This window comes from Lithobates pipiens, unplaced genomic scaffold, assembly GCF_037356315.1.
Source record: "Lithobates pipiens isolate NorthernLeopardFrog02 unplaced genomic scaffold, aLitPip1_a1.2 Scaffold_10, whole genome shotgun sequence".
Lineage (NCBI taxonomy): Eukaryota > Metazoa > Chordata > Amphibia > Anura > Ranidae > Lithobates > Lithobates pipiens.
Window position 1 is genome coordinate 124241072 of NW_027507686.1, and position 19646 is coordinate 124260717.

Genomic DNA, 19646 nt, shown 5'->3' on the forward strand with positions numbered 1-19646 from the left:
TGGCCGGACTGGGGAGACTACAAGGATATCATTAACCAGCCTGTCACCCAGCCAGCAGTTGATAGAAGATCTCAGGATCTCTCATCTTGCGCAGTAAAAAAAAAAAATGTGGACCAAGAAGCCTGCAGGGTTTCCTAGGTCATTCTCCTTGCTAAGCAAAATAAATACTGAAACTGAAGCTGCTAGCAGCAGGAGGAGGGTTTATAGCACGGGGCCCGCCCCCCGGGGCAGAATTAAAGTTCTGTGTATTGTGTAACAATTTTGCCTAGTTTCTCCTAATGGCAGGCTATACAACTCATGTAGTTACAGAGAGGAGCTGTGTTGGTCGGTGAATAGAAGAGAAAACTTTATGGCCTCACTACCAAAAAGGGCTGGATCAAAGGGTCCAGCTCTCTAAAAGAGAAGCATTCACAAGCAAGACCTTGTTTTCTTCGGATACGAGTCCCGGGTACCATTCAATTCGGCCAAAAGAGACACTGTGAATGGATCCAGTCAGCATGGCTAACCCCAGCAAAGATTGCTCCAGTGGAGCTCAGCATAGCACATCTTCGCTCGTGACCAACACCTTAGACACTGGGGAAAAAACTGAGGTACTCCCACCAGCGAGAGGGGTTATATAGGGAGGGCATTTTTTAAATTTAAGTGGTGCCAGTGTCCAGCACCTGAAGGTGGCCTATTAAACCCACATATTAAGTACTATGACTCTGTGTCCCGTGATGTATGATAAGAAAATAATAAAGGAACACTTTTTAATCAGAGTATAGCATCAAGTCAATTAAACTCCTGGGATATTGATCTGGTCAGTTAAGTAGCAGAGGGAGTGTCACGATCACTCGGGCACCCCGGTCGTATACAAGAGACTTACCCGTGGAAACCCGTCGTGGAGAGCCCGTCGTTTTCCTTTGGCGTCAACACGAACGAGCGCGCACGTGGGTCACGAACGGGAGCACGTTTCCTTGCGAGGGCGCGCTGATCCGTCGTACGTCCGTTTGGCGCCCTAAGGCCTTCTTTAGTCACTGGCTCCCTTCCACCCGTGCTGTCCAGTCTACAGCGTGTCCGTGATCTTGCTATCTGAATCTGTACCCGTTACCCTGGTTCCTGACATCCGGCTTGTTCCTTGACTCCGATCCATTGCTGCCTGCCTACGACCTCTGCTTGTCTGACCACGTCTTTGCCTCATCCCTTGTACCTTGCTGACCGATTCCTGCTGACCCGGCCTGTACCCGATACTTCTGTTTCTGCTTACCCATTGGGTTCCTGGTGCCTCCTGACGACCACCTGCCCAGCAGACCATCCACTGGTGCCTGCCTGCTACAGACCAGTCCTACCAGCTCTACCTACCCGCTGTCGGTGCCCAGCTGTTCATCTGGACCAGTCTCCATCTGCCAGGCACTTGTGCCCCCTGAACTTTTGAATACCTGTCCTCATCTCCAGGGGTTCATTAGCCAGGGGGATACGAGGGGCCGATCCCTGCATTCCAGGCTCAACTACTAGGTACGTGACAGGGAGTTGTTAATCAATTTTAGCTGCTTTGGTGTTATTGTTAATTTTATTAAGTGCACTAGATGGGCAACAATGAAACTACCTACAAAGCAGGAATGGTTTTACGAGTAGAGGCCACTGACATTTCTTTTCCCTACTCCTCTTTTCTGAGAGTTTTTAACTAGTTTTGTATTTGGCAAGGGTCAGTGTCACTACTGGCAGCACGAAGCGATACCTGGACCCTATAAGAAGTTGCACAGGCAGTCCAATTCCTCCAGGATGGCACATAAATACATGCCATTGCCAGAGGGTTTGCTGTGTCTCCCAGCACAGTCTGAAAAGCATGGAGGAAATTCCAGGACACAGGCAGTTAGGAGAGCTGAAAAGGGCCATAGAAGGTCCTTAACCCATCAGCAGGACCGGTATCTGCTCCTTTGTTCAAAGAAGAACAGGGAGAGCACTGCCATAGACCTACACAATGACCTCCACCAGACCACTAGTGTGAATGTCTCTGTCCAAACAATAAAAAACAGACGGAGGGTGGCCTGTGGGCCCAACTTCCTCTAGTGGGCCCTGTGCTCATTGCCAAACACATGGAGCTCAATAGGCATTTCCCATTTTACACCAGAGTTGGCAGGTCTGCCACTGGCACCCTGTGCTGGTCACAGATGAGAGCAGGTTCACCCTGAGAACATGTGACAGACGTCTGGCGAACCCGTGAAGAATATTATGCTGCCTGTAACATTCTTCAGCATGACTGGTTTGGTGGATGGGTCAGTGATGGTCAGGGTACCCATGGAGGGACACACAGACCTCTAACAGGCAAGACAATGGCACCCTGACTTCCATTAGGTATTGGGATGAAATCCTTGGGCCCGTTGTCAGACCCTACGCTGGTGCAGAGGGTCCTGGGTTCCTCCTGGTGCACAACAATGCCCGACCTCATGTGGCAAGAGTATGCAGCCAGTTCCTGGAGGATGAAGGAATTGGATAACATTGAATAGCCCCCTATGATCTCCTGACCTAAATCCAATAGAAAATCTCTGGGGCATTGTTATGTTTCAGTCCATCCGACATCACCAGTTTGTACTTCAGTCAGGTCAGGAGCTCAGGGATGCCCTAGTCCTGATATGGAAAGAAATACCCCAGGACTCCATCCGAAGTCTCATTAGGAGCATTCCCCAACATTTTCAGGCATGCATACAAGTAGGTGGTGGCCATAAAAACTACCAAGTATCATTTTGAGTTGCGGCAATGAAAATATTAGCAAAATGGACTAGCCTGCATAATTTTTTTCACTTATATTTTCAGGGTGTCTTTGAACTTAGCCCTGTGTAGGTTGATTTTTTTTCATTCAACACATTACCCAGTCCATAGCAGTATCGATATCCAGCATGATATTTTCCACATTGAGATCAGATGTGTTTTCAAAGTTTTACTTTAATTTGTTTGAGCAGCGTAGTTTTAGGCCTCGCCAGAACATATGAATTAGGTCTCCTACATCTCTACTACACTTGGGGCATAGGGAGAGTCCATTCTTTACCACTTATGTGAATAAAAAAATTGTTTGCCCTTTGCTGTAGTAGGAGACAAATTAGTATACATGGTTTTGGTACTTCAGCCATTAATCTCTCGTGGCTGAGGTGGGGTTAGCCACAACGTTACTGGATATTATAGTGGATATCGGTTTAAAAATGTGTCCCCTCAAGAAAGCCTTGATGGTGTCCCTAATTACCCTTTAATTAATTGAGCGTTTAGGGGGCCTTTGTACAAAGTAGGTGAGGTTGAAAAAAAGACAAGTCCAACCTACCTGTGTGATTATGTGTCAGTTTTACATTGAAAATCCCTGTACGTTGTGGTCGTTCAGGTGTTAATCTCAGTTCTTAGAAACCATTGATGCTCCCTGCTGATACAACTGCCTGTGGAAGGGAATTCCACATCCCTGCCGCTCTTACAGTAAAGAACACTCTACACAGTTTAAGTTTAAACCTCTTTACTTCTAATTTTAATAAGTCGTCACGTGTCTTATTAAACTCCATTCCGTGAAAAAGTTTTATCCTTATTGTGGGACTGCAAAGTTGCGTGGCAAGTCATATCTGTGCGACTTCAAGTAACACCGACTTCAAAGTAGTCCCTGTACTACTTTGGTCCAACTTTGATGCAAATTGAGGTCCATAGACCAAGTTTACATGGCATTCCCTGAAATCGCAACAAAAGAACGTCAAAATAGTACCCATAAAATCGTGCGACTTTTAAGTCGCAGCAGTGTGAAAGGGGCCTTACTCTGGTAAAAAAAAAAAAAAAGAAGCATACAATGAGAAATCCTGTATTTGTCCCACTGAGCGTCTCAAATAATGGAAAATTATCAGGAAGGTGCAAGTCGGCCTGCAACATAAAACCATATTTTGCTGATTTACCAGTGTTAATTTCGTAAACTAAAACGTTTGTCATAATTTGTCAGTGAAAAAAAAATAGGATTGTTGTACTCACCGTAAAATCCTTTTCTCTGAAGTTCATTGACAGACACAATATCTTTATCTTGACCTTAAGGACATACCCAAGCAGTGTCAAAGAAACGAGGGGTGGGAACAGCAAGAAAATAACTCCACCCATAACAACCAGAGCTCCTTCAACGGAGGAGATGCAACCTTAAACAGCCGCTTGAGAGTGGTACCACCAATATTCAGAGACCCTGACACCCAGACTGTTGCAATTATACACTAACTGCTTTAAAAAGGGAAGCCTTCCCCCCCGCCTTTTATGAGGCTCATATTGTATTATTGGCTAAGCCAGATAAAGACCCACTGCAGTGTTCATCATATAGGCCCATCTCATTATTAAATATGGACTTCAAAATTCTGACCAAACTGTTAGCAACTAGACTCATGTTGGTCCTGCAGCATGTTATTTCACCCAACCAAACAGGTTTTATGCCCAAAAAGGCCACGGACATTAATTTGCACAGGGTTTTTCCTCCACACTCAGTTGGGCCCAGATATTTCTAGCGGTGGAGTATTGGTTTTCTAGATTTGGAAAAGGCCTTTGATTCCGTAGATTGGAATTACATGAGGGTGGTACTGGAGGTATTGGGCTTTGGTCCTGGGTTCCGGAAGTGGATCGACATTCTCTATCATTGCCCCACAGCAGCCAAAAAGTTAAATAATACGCTATCCGAATCTTTTCCAATATTTAGGGGTACTCGCCAGGGATGCCATGTATCCCCGGGTACTTTCTCCATCATGATCGAACCCTTGGCAGCGGCCTTGAGAGCCTCTGAGGAGGTACAAGGGATAACGGTGGGGCAGCCTGACTGAAAAAACGGCACTGTATGCAGACAATATGGTTCTTTTCTTGCGAGACTCCAAGAATTCCCTATCAGCAGCTTTGGACATCCTGGATTCCCTTCACATTTTTCGGGTCTGAAAGTCAACTGGGGAAAATCCCAGATTCTCTCACTCAGGACGCCATCCCACAGATGTGAGATACCTCCGGACTCCATTAACAGAGGTTAGAGGTGGTCAAATATCTGGGGCTGCGTATCTCCAACCCCATATCAGACTTTATTGCTTTGAATGTCGATCCACTTTTGAATACACTGAAGTCCAGACTGCAGGCATGGCAGAATCTGCCTCTGACACTCATAGGTAGAGTGAACTTAGTGAAAATGAAATTTTTACCTCTGTTTTTATATACATTTCGGAATTCCCCTGTTTGGATACCGATACATGTGTTCAAGAGAAAAGATCAGCTCATAATGAATTTTCTGTGGCAGGGGCGACACTCCCGAATAAAACTCGGTGTTACAGCTGCCGTGGAAACAAGGGGGACTGGCTGTCCCAGACTTCCACAGATATTTCTTAGCGGGTCAGCTAGTATTTGTACATAGGTGGTTTACCATGCCTGATGATGACACTGCTAATACACTAGAGGCGGCTGTCGTTGGTTCATATGAGGCACTGACATCTCCCGTATCGGGGTGTGGGGGCTCCGTATCTACTTACCACATCCATGCGTGCAACCAGTAGGGCATGGGGAGCGGTGACCAAGATGGGTAGCGCTTCTGCGATCTCTCCTCACACACCACTTTGGAAGAATCCTACACTAACACGCTTCTAAGAGTACCCTGATCCAATCATCTGGACTAAATTTGGTATTAAGACACTAAAAGACATAGTGGGTAGTGGGAAACTTCTGCAGTTTGACGCCCTGAAAACTGCGTTTAATCTTCCCAACACTCACTTGTTTCGCTATCTTTAGCTCAGACATGCATACAATGCCCAGTTACACCGAAAATGAGTGATGCAGAGTCTTTACTGAGGGAGGATACTTTGGACAAGGCTTGTCTACAATATATAAACAAATGTTTGGTGAGGGAAGAGATCTTCTTGTAAGGTGCAGGGTGTTGTGGGGTGAGGTGTTCCCCCAGATGGATGAGGATGACTGGGACAATGTGTGGGACATTAAATTGTATGAGTTGGTCCCTAGCAGAGACCAATCTAGCAAAATTAAATTCCTGCATCGCATATATCTTACACCAGCTAGATTGGCTAAGATGTTCCCTACTCGGTCACCTGGTTGCTGGTGGTCCAGTTCCCTCAGTGCAGATTTCATGCACATCTTTTGGCAATGCTCGAACATTCAAGTATTTTGGAAGGAGGTCACAGAATGTATAGCAGAAGTAACAGCCATCCCAATACAGCCTTCAATAGAGGTGTGCCTTTTGGGAATGGTGGACAATCTAGCCCGAGAAGAGTAACGCGTACGTTGCCGACGATCCTAATATATTACGCTAGAAAAATGATAGTGCCGTCATGGAAAAAACCTAATCCTCCAGCTGTAGCGGTGTGGAAGAGTTTGGTTAATAGGGCTGCACCCTTATACAAGGCAACATACATACATACATACATACAAACTGCTGGTTGCAAGCTGAACAGTGGAGCCTTGAGTGGAGTGTGAATAAGTTTTGCTTTTTGCCTGCTGGTGACTGCTGGGTTGCATTTTTAGGTTCTTTTGGGGCTTTTTCTTGTAGCTTTTATACCCTTTTCTGTCACTTTTTAAATAGTGTTTTTTTGTTTTTTTTTTCTTCCTTTCCTTCCTTCAGACTACTAATTAAGGGGAGGGTTTAATTGGGCACAGGTGCTTGAGGTCTATATAAGTTTGGGTTGAACTCATGTGAAATTGCCAAACTGCTGGTTGCAAGCTGAACAGTGGAGCCTTGAGTGGAGTGTGAATAAGTTTTGCTTTTTGCCTGCTGGTGACTGCTGGGTTGCATTTTTAGGTTCTTTTGGGGCTTTTTCTTGTAGCTTTTATACCCTTTTCTGTCACTTTTTAAATAGTGTTTTTTTGTTTTTTTTTCTTCCTTTCCTTCCTTCAGCCTACTAATTAAGGGGAGGGTTTAATTGGGCACAGGTGCTTGAGGTCTATATAAGTTTGGGTAGAACTCATTTGAGCCTGCTGGAACTCTGTCCAAATGGAACTGGTCAAAGTGGTGAGTTAAAACCCAGAGTTGAAAACAGGAGGTTATAACAGGGGTCATAGTACCTGTGTAGTGTGAGTACCTGAGTGTTGTCTGAGTAGTGTGTGTGTGTGTGTGTGTATCATTAGTAATTGTGTATTGTGGGTGCACAGTGGTCTGAGTACCTGTGTACTGTCTTGTTGAGTATTAGTGTCAGGAAGCTAGTTGTTATGCAATTTGGACTGGGTATAATCTCTAATCCTCATTAAATTAATAGGTACGATGACTGGCGGGTGTGGAGAGGCGACTCGGTGTACATCTTGCGGCATGTATGCGTTCCTTGATCATCTGATCGAGGGTGAATACTGCTGTGCAAAATGTAAGCACATTGTTTCCCTGGAAGCCCAGGTTCTGAATCTGGGGAAGCAACTGTCAGCACTGAGAGGCCCCTCCACCCTAAATGAGAACCAGGATAGTACACGGCAGGTGCCGGCAGGGGCCAGCACAGAGGTGGGTGGAGACAAGGAGGTGCAGGCAGTAGCAGAGAGTAGATGGGTGACAGTCAGGAAGGGTAGAGGGGCAAGTGCCAGGGAGGCCGATCCAGGGCTGGAGCATCCCAATAAGTACGCTCCATTGAGTGACATTGGTGATCCCAGTCAGGGACCAGCACTGCTGGAGCTGAGGGATCCTCCTAGCTGCCAGGAGAAGAACTCCTCCAGTGAGAGTGGGGGGGGGAGAGAAGGGAAAGGAAAGACAGATTCTGGTGGTAGGGGACTCAATTCTTAGGAGGACAGAGAGGCCAATCTGTAACAACAACCTGAAGTGCCGAACTGTATGTTGTCTGCCGGGCGCTCGGGTTCGGCACATCACGGATCTGGTGGACAGATTACTGAGAGGGGCTGGGGAAGACCCAGCTGTCATGGTGCACGTTGGCACCAATGACAAAGTCAGAGGCAGGTGCAGTGTCCTAAAGAATGATTTGAGGGACTTGGGAGCTAAGTTGAGGAAAAGGACCTCCAAGGTAGTATTCTCAGGAATACTACCAGTACATCGAGCCACACCAGAAAGGAAGAGGGAGATTAGGGAAGTAAACAAGTGGCTCAAAAGCTGGTGTAGTAAGGAGGGGTTTGGGTTCCTGGAGGACTGGGATGACTTCTCAGTCGACAACCGGTACTATAGAAGGGATGGACTGCACCTAAATGAGGAGGGTGCAGATCAGCTGGGATTGAGGATGGCCAAAAAGTTAGAGGGTTTTTTAAACTAGGTGATGGGGGGGTGGGTTCAGAGATAGAGATAGTCAGCATGGAGCATATTCCAGAGGGTAATATTAGGGGCATTAGTGGTGGGGTAACCGAAGCACATAACCCCAAGGTAAATATAGTAGCAAGTCCTAGTTGTAATCTTGGAACACCCAAGAGGATAGTGTGTGACCGGTCAAAATATATTAATACATTAAAATGTTTGTTTGCCAATGCCAGAAGTCTGCCAAGCAAAATAGGCGAGTTGGAAGCTCTGGTGCATCAGGAGAGCTATGATGTAATCGGTATTGCTGAAACTTGGCTTCATTCCTCACATGACTGGGCTATTAATATTCCTGGCTATGCACTCTTTCGGAAAGACAGAGTAAAAAGGAAAGGTGGAGGGGTCTGTCTGTATGTGAGAAATAATCTCAAAGCAAGTGAGAAAGAGGACCTGGTGGGCGGAGAGTGTGATGAGTCTGAGGCATTATGGGTAGAACTGCATACAGATGCGCGTAGTTCAAAGTTAATCATTGGAGTTTGTTATAGACCACCCAATGTTAATGAGGAGGTGGAGACTCAGCTCCTTGCACAGATGGAAAGGGCTGCAAGGGCTGGGACAGTGATAATAATGGGGGATTTTAACTACCCAGAAATTGACTGGGGTAATGGCACTGCTGGGACAGTTAAAGGGCAAAAATTTGTAAACCTATTACAGGACAATTTTATGGTACAGTTTATTGAGGCCCCAACTAGGAATGATGCTCTGTTGGACCTGGTAATCTCAAACCATGCAGAACGTATTACTAATGTTCAGATAAAGGAACATCTGGGTAGCAGTGACCATAACATGATTTCATTTGATGTTAGCTGTAAGCAAAAATCACATACGGGAAAGATAAAAACACTTAATTTCAAGAGAGCAAATTTTCCAAGGATGAGGGCTGCTCTCCAGGACTTAGACTGGGAGAGAATATTGGCACCAATGGGCACAGAACAGAAATGGGAATTCTTCAAAAAGCTTGTTTGTGATCTCACGGCAAAGTATATTCCCATGGGCAATACGTTTAAAAGGTTAAAAATAAAGCCGATGTGGCTCACGGCCAAAGTTAAAAAAGCTATAAACTATAAAAAAAGAGCTTTCAAAAAATATAAAAATGAAGGAACACTAGTGTCATTTAAATGTTACAAGGAATTTAACAGAATATGTAAAAAGGAAATCAAGGGTGCAAAAATTCAAAATGAAAGACAAATTGCAAAAGACAGTAGGACAAACCCCAAAAAATTCTTCAAATATATTAATAGTAAAAAGGTTAAGTCTGAGCATGTAGGCCCTTTGCAAAATAATCTGGAGTGGGTGACTGGGGACAAAGAGAAGGCTAACTTATTAAATACTTTCTTCAGCTCTGTGTATACAAAGGAGCATGGGAGAGCTCATGTCCACAATGGGGGTGGTACTGACGCAGCCCCTAATCCACAATGGCTCATAAGTGATATGGTCCAGAAATATTTGGACAGAATAAAGGTGGAGAAAGCACCTGGACCTGATGGCATCCACCCACGGATCCTAAAAGAATTGAGCTCTGTAATTTCAAAGCCATTGTATCCAATTTTTAGGGACTCATTAATGACAGGAATAGTACAACTGGATTGGCGCAGGGCCAATGTGGTGCCTATATTTAAAAAGGGAACAAAGTCTTTACCAAGTAATTATAGACCCGTTAGTTTAACTTCTATAGTTGGGAAGATACTGGAGGGATTAATAAAAGACCACATAGATGAGTTCTTGCAGGAAAAAAATATTTTGAGCAACAGACAGCATGGATTCATGAAAGACAGGAGTTGTCAGACAAACCTGATTTCTTTTTATGAGGTGGTAAGTAAAACCTTGGACAGAGGGGTGGCCGTGGACGTGATATATTTGGATTTTGCAAAAGCATTCGATACTGTTCCGCACACACGGCTCATGTGTAAGGTAAAGTCTACAGGTTTGGAAACATCAGTTTGTAGATGGATAGAAAACTGGCTAAAAGACAGAATTCAGAGAGTAGTGGTTAATGATTCTTACTCTGAATGGTCTAAGGTTATCAGTGGTGTACCCCAAGGTTCAGTGCTGGGACCCTTACTTTTTAATATCTTTATAAATGATATTGGGTCTGGGATCAAGAGTAACATTTCCGTCTTTGCAGATGACACCAAGCTATGTGGTGCAATAACGTCCTTACAGGATGTCACCAATTTACAAGCAGACCTCAATGCTCTGTCTAATTGGGCGACTATGTGGCAGATGAGGTTTAATGTTGAGAAATGTAAGGTTATGCACTTGGGGGCTAAGAATATGCATGCATCATACACGCTAGGGGGAGTACAACTGGGGGAATCCATAGTGGAGAAGGATCTGGGGGTTTTGGTAGATCATAAGCTCAATAATAGCATGCAATGCCAAGCTGCGGTTTCCAAAGCGAGCAAAGTCCTTTCTTGTATTAAGAGAGGTATGTACTCCAGAGAGAGAGATATCATTTTGCCCCTGTTCAAATCATTAGTAAGACCTCATCTGGAATATGCCGTTCAGTTTTGGGCACCAGTTCTCAAAAAGGATATCGGGGAACTGGAGAAAGTGCAGAGAAGGGCAACCAAACTGATAAGAGGCATGGAGCAACTCAGCTATGAGGAAAGATTAGAGGAACTGAATTTATATACTCTTGATAGGAGGAGATTAAGGGGGGATTTGATCAACATGTACAAATATATAAGGGGTCCATATAGGGAACTTGGTGTCGAGTTATTCACTTTAAAGTCAACAAAGAGGACAAGGGGTCACTCTTTACGTCTAGAGGAGAGGAGATTTCATCTCCAAATACGGAAAGGTTTCTTCACAGTAAGAGCTGTGAAAATGTGGAATAGACTCCCTGCAGAGGTGGTTATGGCCAGCTCAGTGGATTGCTTTAAGAAAGGCCTGGATTATTTCCTAAGTGTACGTAATATAACTGGGTACTAAAATTTATAGGTAAAGTTGATCCGGGGAAAATCCGATTGCCTCTCGGGGGATCAGGAAGAAATTTTTTCCCCTGCTTTAGCAAATTGGATCATGCTCTGCTGGGGTTTTTTGCCTTCCTCTGGATCAACTGTGGGTATAGAATTGGGTATATGGGCTGGTATATGTGTGTGTGTATATATATGTGTATATATATATATATATATATATATATATATATATATATATATATATATATATATATATATATATATATATATATATTTATTATATTTTATTTATTTTTATTTTATTTTTTTTGGTTGAACTGGATGGACTTGTGTCTTTTTTTCAACCTGACAAACTATGTAACATTAGCAAGGACATCCCGCAAACATTTGATAAGGTTTGGGGCAGTTGGATGAATAGTGAAATCACGGTGGCGGATTGAGTGATACATAATAGTATGCACATGTGATGGGCTCTTCAGCATGTAATTATTCGCCATAATTGCGTGTACCATTGACTGTTATTGATAAAAGGCGGCCTGAGTATTATCTTTTTTTTTTTCACTAAGCGGGGGGTCTGGAAGGGGGTGAAGAGTTAATGCTGAAGAGATGTAAATATATCCTTGTGTGGCCCTTGGGGTCGTGTATGTACTTGTTTCCGTTAAAAAAAAAAAAAAGTAATAAATAAAACTTTTCAAAACAGCCGCTTGCAAAACCTTGAGGCCGAAACAAGCATCAGAAGATGCACTCACATCAACCTTGTAAAATTTTGTGAAAGTGTGAACAGACGACCAGGTCGCCACCTTACACACCTGGGTAACAGACGCTTGATGTCAGAAAGCACAAGAGGCACCAATTGCCCTGGTAGAATGTGCCTTGACAGGAACGGGAGGCGCCCGCCCCCTTATGGCATAAGCCTGAGCTACAATCTGTCTGATCCACCGAGAAATGGTGGCCGATGAGACCGCCAGTCCCTTCATTGGACCATCCAACGATACCAACAGCGAGTCCGAGCTCCAAAATGGAGCCGTAGCAGATAGATACACCCGCAGAGCCCGGACCATGTCCAAGGAATGCAAAGTAACCTCTGTGGGGTGTGACGGCCGAAGACATAAAGGATGGAAGCACAATGTCCTCATTTACATGAAAGGCCAAAACAACCTTGGGCAGAAATGAAGGCTGCGGATACAGCACTGCTTTATCCTTGTAGAGAATCAAGTAGGGAGACTTGCAAGACAAGGCCGCCAAATCAGAAACCCTCCTGGCAGATGTGATAGCCACTAGAAAGACAACTTTGAGTGTCAATAAGGGGATCTCCCTAATGTTTTCAAATGGTGGTTTCTGAAGCACCAGTTTTAAATCCCACGGAGGAAATGGTGGTCGAACCGGTGGGGCCACATGTCGAACCCCCAGAACAAATGTACGCACCAATGAATGAGTCACCAATGGTCGCTGAAAAAAAAAAAAAAAAAAAAAGACAGCCAAAGCCGATATCTGCCCACTGATGGTGTTTAAGGCAAGTTTCTGCTCCACTCCTCGCTGCAAAAACAGTAGGATCCTGGAAATAGAGTATGTGCGCGCACGCCACCCCATCTCCTCACACATGGAGATGTAGGCCTTCCACATGTGATAAATCTTCCGATTTAGCATAGTGGATATTACCGAATCCGATAGACCTCTGTCCCTTAGCACCTGTCTTTCGACACGCATGCGTTAAAGCCAGTGATGGTAAAGCAGGATGAAGAAGTATTGGACCTTGCGACATCGGCAGTTGCCAAGGAACATCAGCCACCATCCGTACTATGTAGGCATACCACGGACGGCAAGGCCAATCAGAAGCAATCAGAATTACCGGGATCCCATCGGCCTCCACTCTGCGAAGCAGACATGGTAGAAGTTTGAGTGGGGGGAAAAGCATAAATCAGCCGATAATGCCCCCATTAAGGCACCAAAGCGTCTGCCGGATCAGCCCAGGGATCCTTTGACCTGGCCACAAACCTCTGTACCTTCCGATTGAGTCGAGAAGCCAGGAGATCGACATCTGGTGTGCCCCACCTTAAGCAAAGGAGCCGAAATACATCTGGCTGTAGCGACCATTCCCCTTGGTTGAGCATCTGACGACTTAGGTAGTCCGCTTGCCGGTTTTCTACGCCTGGAATGTACACGGCCGACAGAGCGCCACGCTCCGCCCACCGCAGGATGGGAGCGACCTCCAGTGCTGCAGCCGAGCTCCTTGTTCCTCCTTGATGGCTGACATATGCCACTGCCATGGCTTTGTCTGACTGGATCCTGACCGGATGCCCCTGCAGCCTCTGACCATGTGGAGAGGCTCCGTCTGATCACCCGAAGTTCCAGCACATTGATTGGCAGGCGGGATTCTTCCTGGGTCCAGGGACCCTGGGCGGACTGTACGCCCCAAACTCTCCCCCAAAAGGTCAGGCTGGCATCCATTGTGATCACCGTCCAATAAAGAGGAAGGAACTACTTCCCAGACCCAAGGGCCGGCGACCTCCGCCACCAAAGCAGGGAATCCCTGACTAGCTGGCTCACCCGAATGTGACAATCCAGCAACAACAGAGATTTGTCCCATTTGCACAGGATCTCCTTTTGTAAGATTCAAATGTGGAATTGAGCATACAGTACCGCTTCGAAAGTGGCTACCATAAGATCCAGGACTCGCATTCGAAAACGCAGTGACGGCCACCTGCAGGACATCAACAACTTCACCACAGCTTGAAGTGTCTGCAGCTTGTCCGAAGGGAGAAAGACTCTCGCCTCTGAGGAGTCCAGAAGCAGGCCTAGCTGCTCCAGGCATTGAGTCAGCACCAACACAGACTTCTGTAGGTTCAGTACCCAACCAAACTCCCGAAGTTTGCATAGTAATTGCTATATTCCGCCCTCAATTCTCAGGCGGAAGCTGCTCTCAGAAGGAGGGCCGTCCAGGTAAGCCAGGATTGCAATCCCTCGCTGCCTTAGCAAAGCCAAAATTGGGGCTAGCACCTTGGTGACGACCCTCTGTGCCAACACCAGGCCAAAAGGGAGAGCGACAAATTGGTAGTGCTTGTCCTGGACAGCAAATTAAAAGAAAACTTTGATGCTTGATGCATATCGGGACATGCAAGTATGCTCCCTTGTGTCCAGGGATGCCTCACTGAACCTTTGTACCTTCACAAAGCTGTTGAGGGCCTTGAGGTTCAGGACCGGACGCACCTCTTCCTTCTTTGGGATTAAAAACAGATTGGAGTAGAATCCCTGAAACATTTCCGGCATCGGTACAGGTACTATCAACCCCGCGCAACAGCAGGTCCCTTACTGCCCCGAACAGGGCTTCCCGACGAGCCAGAAGAAGACGAAGGGTGGAGGGAAAATATCTGTTTGGCGGACAATAAAGAAACCACCTTGTATCCTGATGAAACCAGTTCGCAGACCCACTAGGCGAAAAGTAGGGAGGTCCACCATGCTGCAAACTCCCAAAGGTGACACCCCACCCCCCGAGATTCGGGCGGGGGCAAACCTTCATGCGGTAATGGGTTTGCTCGCCGGCTTGTTTGGCTTGCGAAACCAGGGACACTTTTGTCCCTCAGCAGACACCTTGTCAGACTGGGAACGCTTACTTGCCGACCCGGCCAGACGAAAAATCCACTTCTGAGCGGAAAAGGAGGGCCCTTGCCTACGGCATGGCTCCTTACCTTTTCTGTACCGTGGGAGCAAGGCACTCTTACCCCCAGTAACATTCCTAATGTCATCTAGCGAAAGCAAGGGAAAGTCAGCCAGTGCTTTCCTTGATGCCTGATCCGCAGACCAGCATTTCAGCCAAATCAGGTGACGTAGCACTACTGCTAATACAGAGGCTCTAGAGAGCAAGGGGGTTGTATCTAAAGCCTCACACACACGATAGGATTTTGTACAAACTTTCCCTTGGATTTTTGTACAAAGGGCATCAGCCCTGAACTTGTATTGCACACACAGCAGGACTTTTTCAGGAAACTTTCACCAAATCATGTGGTTTTTCTGCTCTTTACCGCCACCTTTGGTCAACTTCTGTATTGTTGTCTGATCTTTTGCATTCGTTCTGAGCATGCCTGTTTGTACTTTGTACAAAAGTCCTATGGTTTTCTGTACACACGATCAGACTTTGCTCCATCGGACTTTTGTTGCCAGAAAGTTTGTCCGTTCGCACAGCCAACAAAAGTCAGATGATAACCAAAAAAAGTTTGCCCGATGGAGCGTACACACGTCAGATGTTGCTCCAAAACAGCCAATTTGCATGTTTGTTGTCAAAAAGTCTGATAGTGTTTATGGGCCTTAAGGCCACATCACAGACGTACATAAGGCCCTGCACCAACTGGTCCGCCAGCTCCACGCAGACGGGGGGATGCCTTTTGCTTCTCCAACTCACAGTGCAACAATTTTGCCCATTCAATAAGCGTGTGACACCATGGCCGTGGCCAACACTGGCCACAATGCTGACCCCACCACCGTAAACATGGACCGGGCAACCATCTCGGCCCTTCTGTTGGCAGGGTCCTTGAAAAAGGAGTCCCTTCCACCAGAATCATGGTTACCTTACTTAACCTGGATACCGGGGTGGTCAACAATCGGAGTAGATGTCCATTTCTTCAGGAAACTCTCCTCAAAGGAGTAACACACCACAATGCGTTTCGGGGCTGAAAAGGCCTGCTGCGGTTTTCCCCACTCCTTGTAAATAAACGTATCAAAATAAGTTGGGCAAGGAGACATCTTAGCTGTGCGGGCCGGCTTGTGTAACCCGAAAGGGACCGACACCTCTGTAGATGCCCCGCTGTATCCTCTATCTTTAGGGTATCCCACACCGATGTAATAAGTGCTCCTACAAGTGCCTTTTCCAGCGCTGACCCGGACCCGGAGTCATCCTCACTGTCCAAACGGTCCTGGACCACATCCTCTGACACGTCAGAAAAGGGGCTGCCTGGCACAGCGGGGCCCGAGTCTGAAATAGAGCTTTCCCCAGAAGACGGTGGGGGAGGGGCATTTTTTACCCCCCTTGCACCCACACAAAGCTTCCATCATGGCAACAAAGACATCCAGGACCCGCCGACAGAGTGTTCATAGGCACCGATGGTGCAGTGAAACCAATTGCAATAACAGGGATGTATGGGGAAGAAGCGCCAGCTCCCAACGCCATGCTGACCCACACTCGTCTGTCACCACTTAGGGACCTAAGGTAAGCAATAGCAAAAGTCCACTCTCCTAGCTGCCACAGACTGAGGGGCCCCCCGCATGACTCACCACCCTGACCCAGGTACTATGCTGTGCTGCTGCTGTCCCCATCTCCCCTGTGTCATTCATGAGGTGTCTGTTTACGAGTTCCCAGCGCTAGAGGCAAAACTACCTGTGGCTACTTGAAAATGGCCGACGGTTGCCTCAGCAAAAACATCTGATGGTGCTGAGAAAATGGTTGCCGAACTTCCAGAAAATGGCTTAAAGTCAAAAAATTGGCTGTGGCTAAAAAGAAATGGCTACGGAAAAAACACAGCACAAACACAACACCGTGGCCCAGAAACAGGTAAGAGGCCGAGTGGACCAACAACCAGCATAGCCCCCCTGCCAGGACCCAGAGCCCCTCCCCCAGCCAGGTACATGCACCGCACCCCCATGTGTCCAGTCACATAGCAGACCATAGCATGAGGAAGAGGGAAGGGACAGGGAGAGAAGAAAGGGAGAGTGAGAAACCACCTAATCGACCTCCCAGGGAATGCCCAGCTGCTCCATCCTGCTGTGACAGGTGGAACCATACTTGTCCCTCCGGCAGGGACTGCTAGACGCATTCCACAGACAGACACATCACCCGAGCAGTACGGGGTGGCTGTCGGCCACAGCACACTGACACAGACAGCAGTAACCTGGTCATATGTGTGCCCCGGAGCATATATCTCATCGGCCACCCCTGGATCAGACGTGGCATGTCGTGGCCGACCCACCGCGTAGCTAAGGCCTGCTCAATGGCCGTCTGGAGAGACTACGGGGATCTATATTATCCAGCCTGTCACCCAGCCTGGCTGTTGATTGTAGATCACAGGAAACAATGGAGAAAAAAAATCCCACCGGGAGCCAGGTCCTTCTACACTGGGCAGAAAAAAAACTGAGCTGCTGGATGCAGTGTGAGGGGATATAGCGTGTAGGACCGCACCCCCCCCCCCCCCCCCCCATGAACGAAAGAGAGATAACAAAAAGTACACCACATTTTCATCTTCTGACAAAAACTATTATGAAAATCAAATGCGTTTTCATTAACGTACCAAAACGAAACGAAAATGTGAAGGAGGGATGTTTACCCACAGAACTTCTGATTTCCACTGAGCTCCTGCTTCCTCTGGCAGGAGCTCAGCATTTGTAGATAGGAGGCTGTCTGCAGAGAGGTTAGACTATTAATGTCTGTTATCTGCTGCTTGAAGGGGGGATGTTCTATTAGGATGGCGGGGACTGGGCTGTTAACCCTCTCATACACTGCCACACACTCACTTCACACTGATATATAGAGAACCCCTGAAGGAGATCTGCTCCTTGACAATATTCTTCACAGCTTGTCCACTATGGGAGAGCAGCACTTTGTCTGATCTGTTTAGGATTAACCCTTTCGCTGCCAGGGCTGTTTTTGCACCCATGCTTACAAAAATCGATTTAGGTCGGAAGATTACATAAAACTTTTTTTATTTTCAACGTTCCAAAAATATTGCTTTTTTGACAGAAGTGTAACGAAACTTGGCTTACCTTAAAGACCTTATATAATAACTAAATCTGTCACATTCAAACCTTAATACCATAAATGATAACATATTCAAGATTTTTCACTCCAGGAGTATTATAAGGAGTTTGTAATGCATTTTTCTACAATTTCCAATGTAAGTATATCCATTCAATTTTAGGCGACTAAAATGTACTGAGATTTAGTCGACTAAATCTAAAAACACTTGCGGAAGACTAAAATGGGACTAAAACTAAAAATGCCATTTTAGTCCTAAAATGAAATTTGCTGCCAAAATTAACACTGCAATTTACCCTCAAGCGTACCAAAGACTTTAATATGAAATTAAAACCACTTACCATTTTGTATTATTTTCTTTAATAAACTCTGTGGGGTGATATTATTTAACTCTTCTACAATATTATGAAATCCCTTGTTTACAGCTTTCTTCTTATTCTTTGTATTAGCATTTCTTTTCACAGATGAATTGTCCGGAGCCTAACACAAAAAAGACAATATAAAAAACAAATTTTAAATAATTTATAGCATTTAAACAATAATTCCAGGCATCACTGTGTTATACATAGTTACATTGGTCCATCTTGGACCAATGTAAGGCCTGATTCACACCTGTGCATTTTTAGTGTCCTTTGAAATTTGCAGATTTGCACTACAGTCCATTTAACATGGTTTCCTATGGAACACGTTCTGTAGTGCAAAATCTGAAAAATGCAAAAAGCACTAAAAATGCATAGGTGCGAATCAGCCCAACTATGTATGACATACCTTGCCAATGCCACTGGAAGCTGCAAATCACTGCAGCAAACACGGCTACTTCAGTCACCTCCACTTGCTTTTGGTTCCCACACTGAGTGGCTGCTCTGCTGCAGTGTGAACACAGGAAGGTCAGTCACTCGGCTAGGTGACCATACAAAACTACTTGAGTGATTTCCAGCAGCATCAACCAAGTTGGACCAATGTACCTATGTATAAAAACATGTCTATGCCTGGAATTATTCTTTTAAAACATAACAGTAGTCTCCCAATACTTGAGAAAGTAGGCATTTGTGACTGCCAAGCATTTTCCCTATATTTTTCTGAAGATGCATTATAGTTAAGAGGTTTAGGGAAGATGTGAAGAGCATGCAGGCCTCAGGAATTAATGTTACCAAGGGGTGATCTAGGACCGGGGTCAGCAGCCTGGCGATCATGGGCTACCTGTTGACTGCAGGTAGGTGACAAGTAGACCGGGAACGGGTCTGCACCGCCAACCCCTGCTACTGCTAGCTGGTGGTCCTTCCGCTCTCAGCCTGCTCCACTGCGCTTCGGGCCCCCTCTCTCAGCTCCCAGCCTCCTCCAGCACTGCCATCAGTGAACAACGAAGAGCGAGAGGCACCACAGCTCAGGATGGAGGGTGGGAGTAGGAGCTGGCCAAGTTAACCCGCAGGTGATTGATTGGTTGCTTAGGACCTAGCAACCAATCATCAACATGTTAATATGAAAACTCTGCCAGCTTTTGCTCCCACCCCCTGTCCAGAAATGTGCTGCCTCTCGGTCTCCTGTGTGCACAGGTAGGATGCTACATGAAGGAAGCGGGGGGAGAGGACACTAGTGTGTGGGGGGGGGGGGGGGGGCTGATAGGGCAGTGGGCACTGCCATGGGCAGGGCCTTCACCATAGCAGTGCCCACCTCAATAACAGTATTCTCTACCACACTTTACATCCCCCCCAAATCCCTGCATTCTGAGCCCAACGCACTCCTGATC

The 19646-nt window shown here is 46.2% G+C and overlaps 1 protein-coding gene across 3 annotated transcripts in view; it reads right to left on the reverse strand.

The window, feature by feature from the left end:
* The window catches only part of CENPT (centromere protein T), a 561799-nt gene that overhangs the window by 437732 nt on the left and 104421 nt on the right, over nucleotides 1-19646 (reverse strand). For all 3 annotated transcript variants that reach the window (XR_013263258.1, XM_077457969.1, XM_077457960.1), the window contains one exon: nucleotides 18241-18379. Coding sequence is in view for 2 of the 3 variants with exons in the window: in XM_077457969.1 (XP_077314095.1) it covers nucleotides 18241-18379 (139 nt within the window). In the remaining variant the exon portion in view is untranslated. The remainder of the gene's footprint in view (nucleotides 1-18240; nucleotides 18380-19646) is intronic.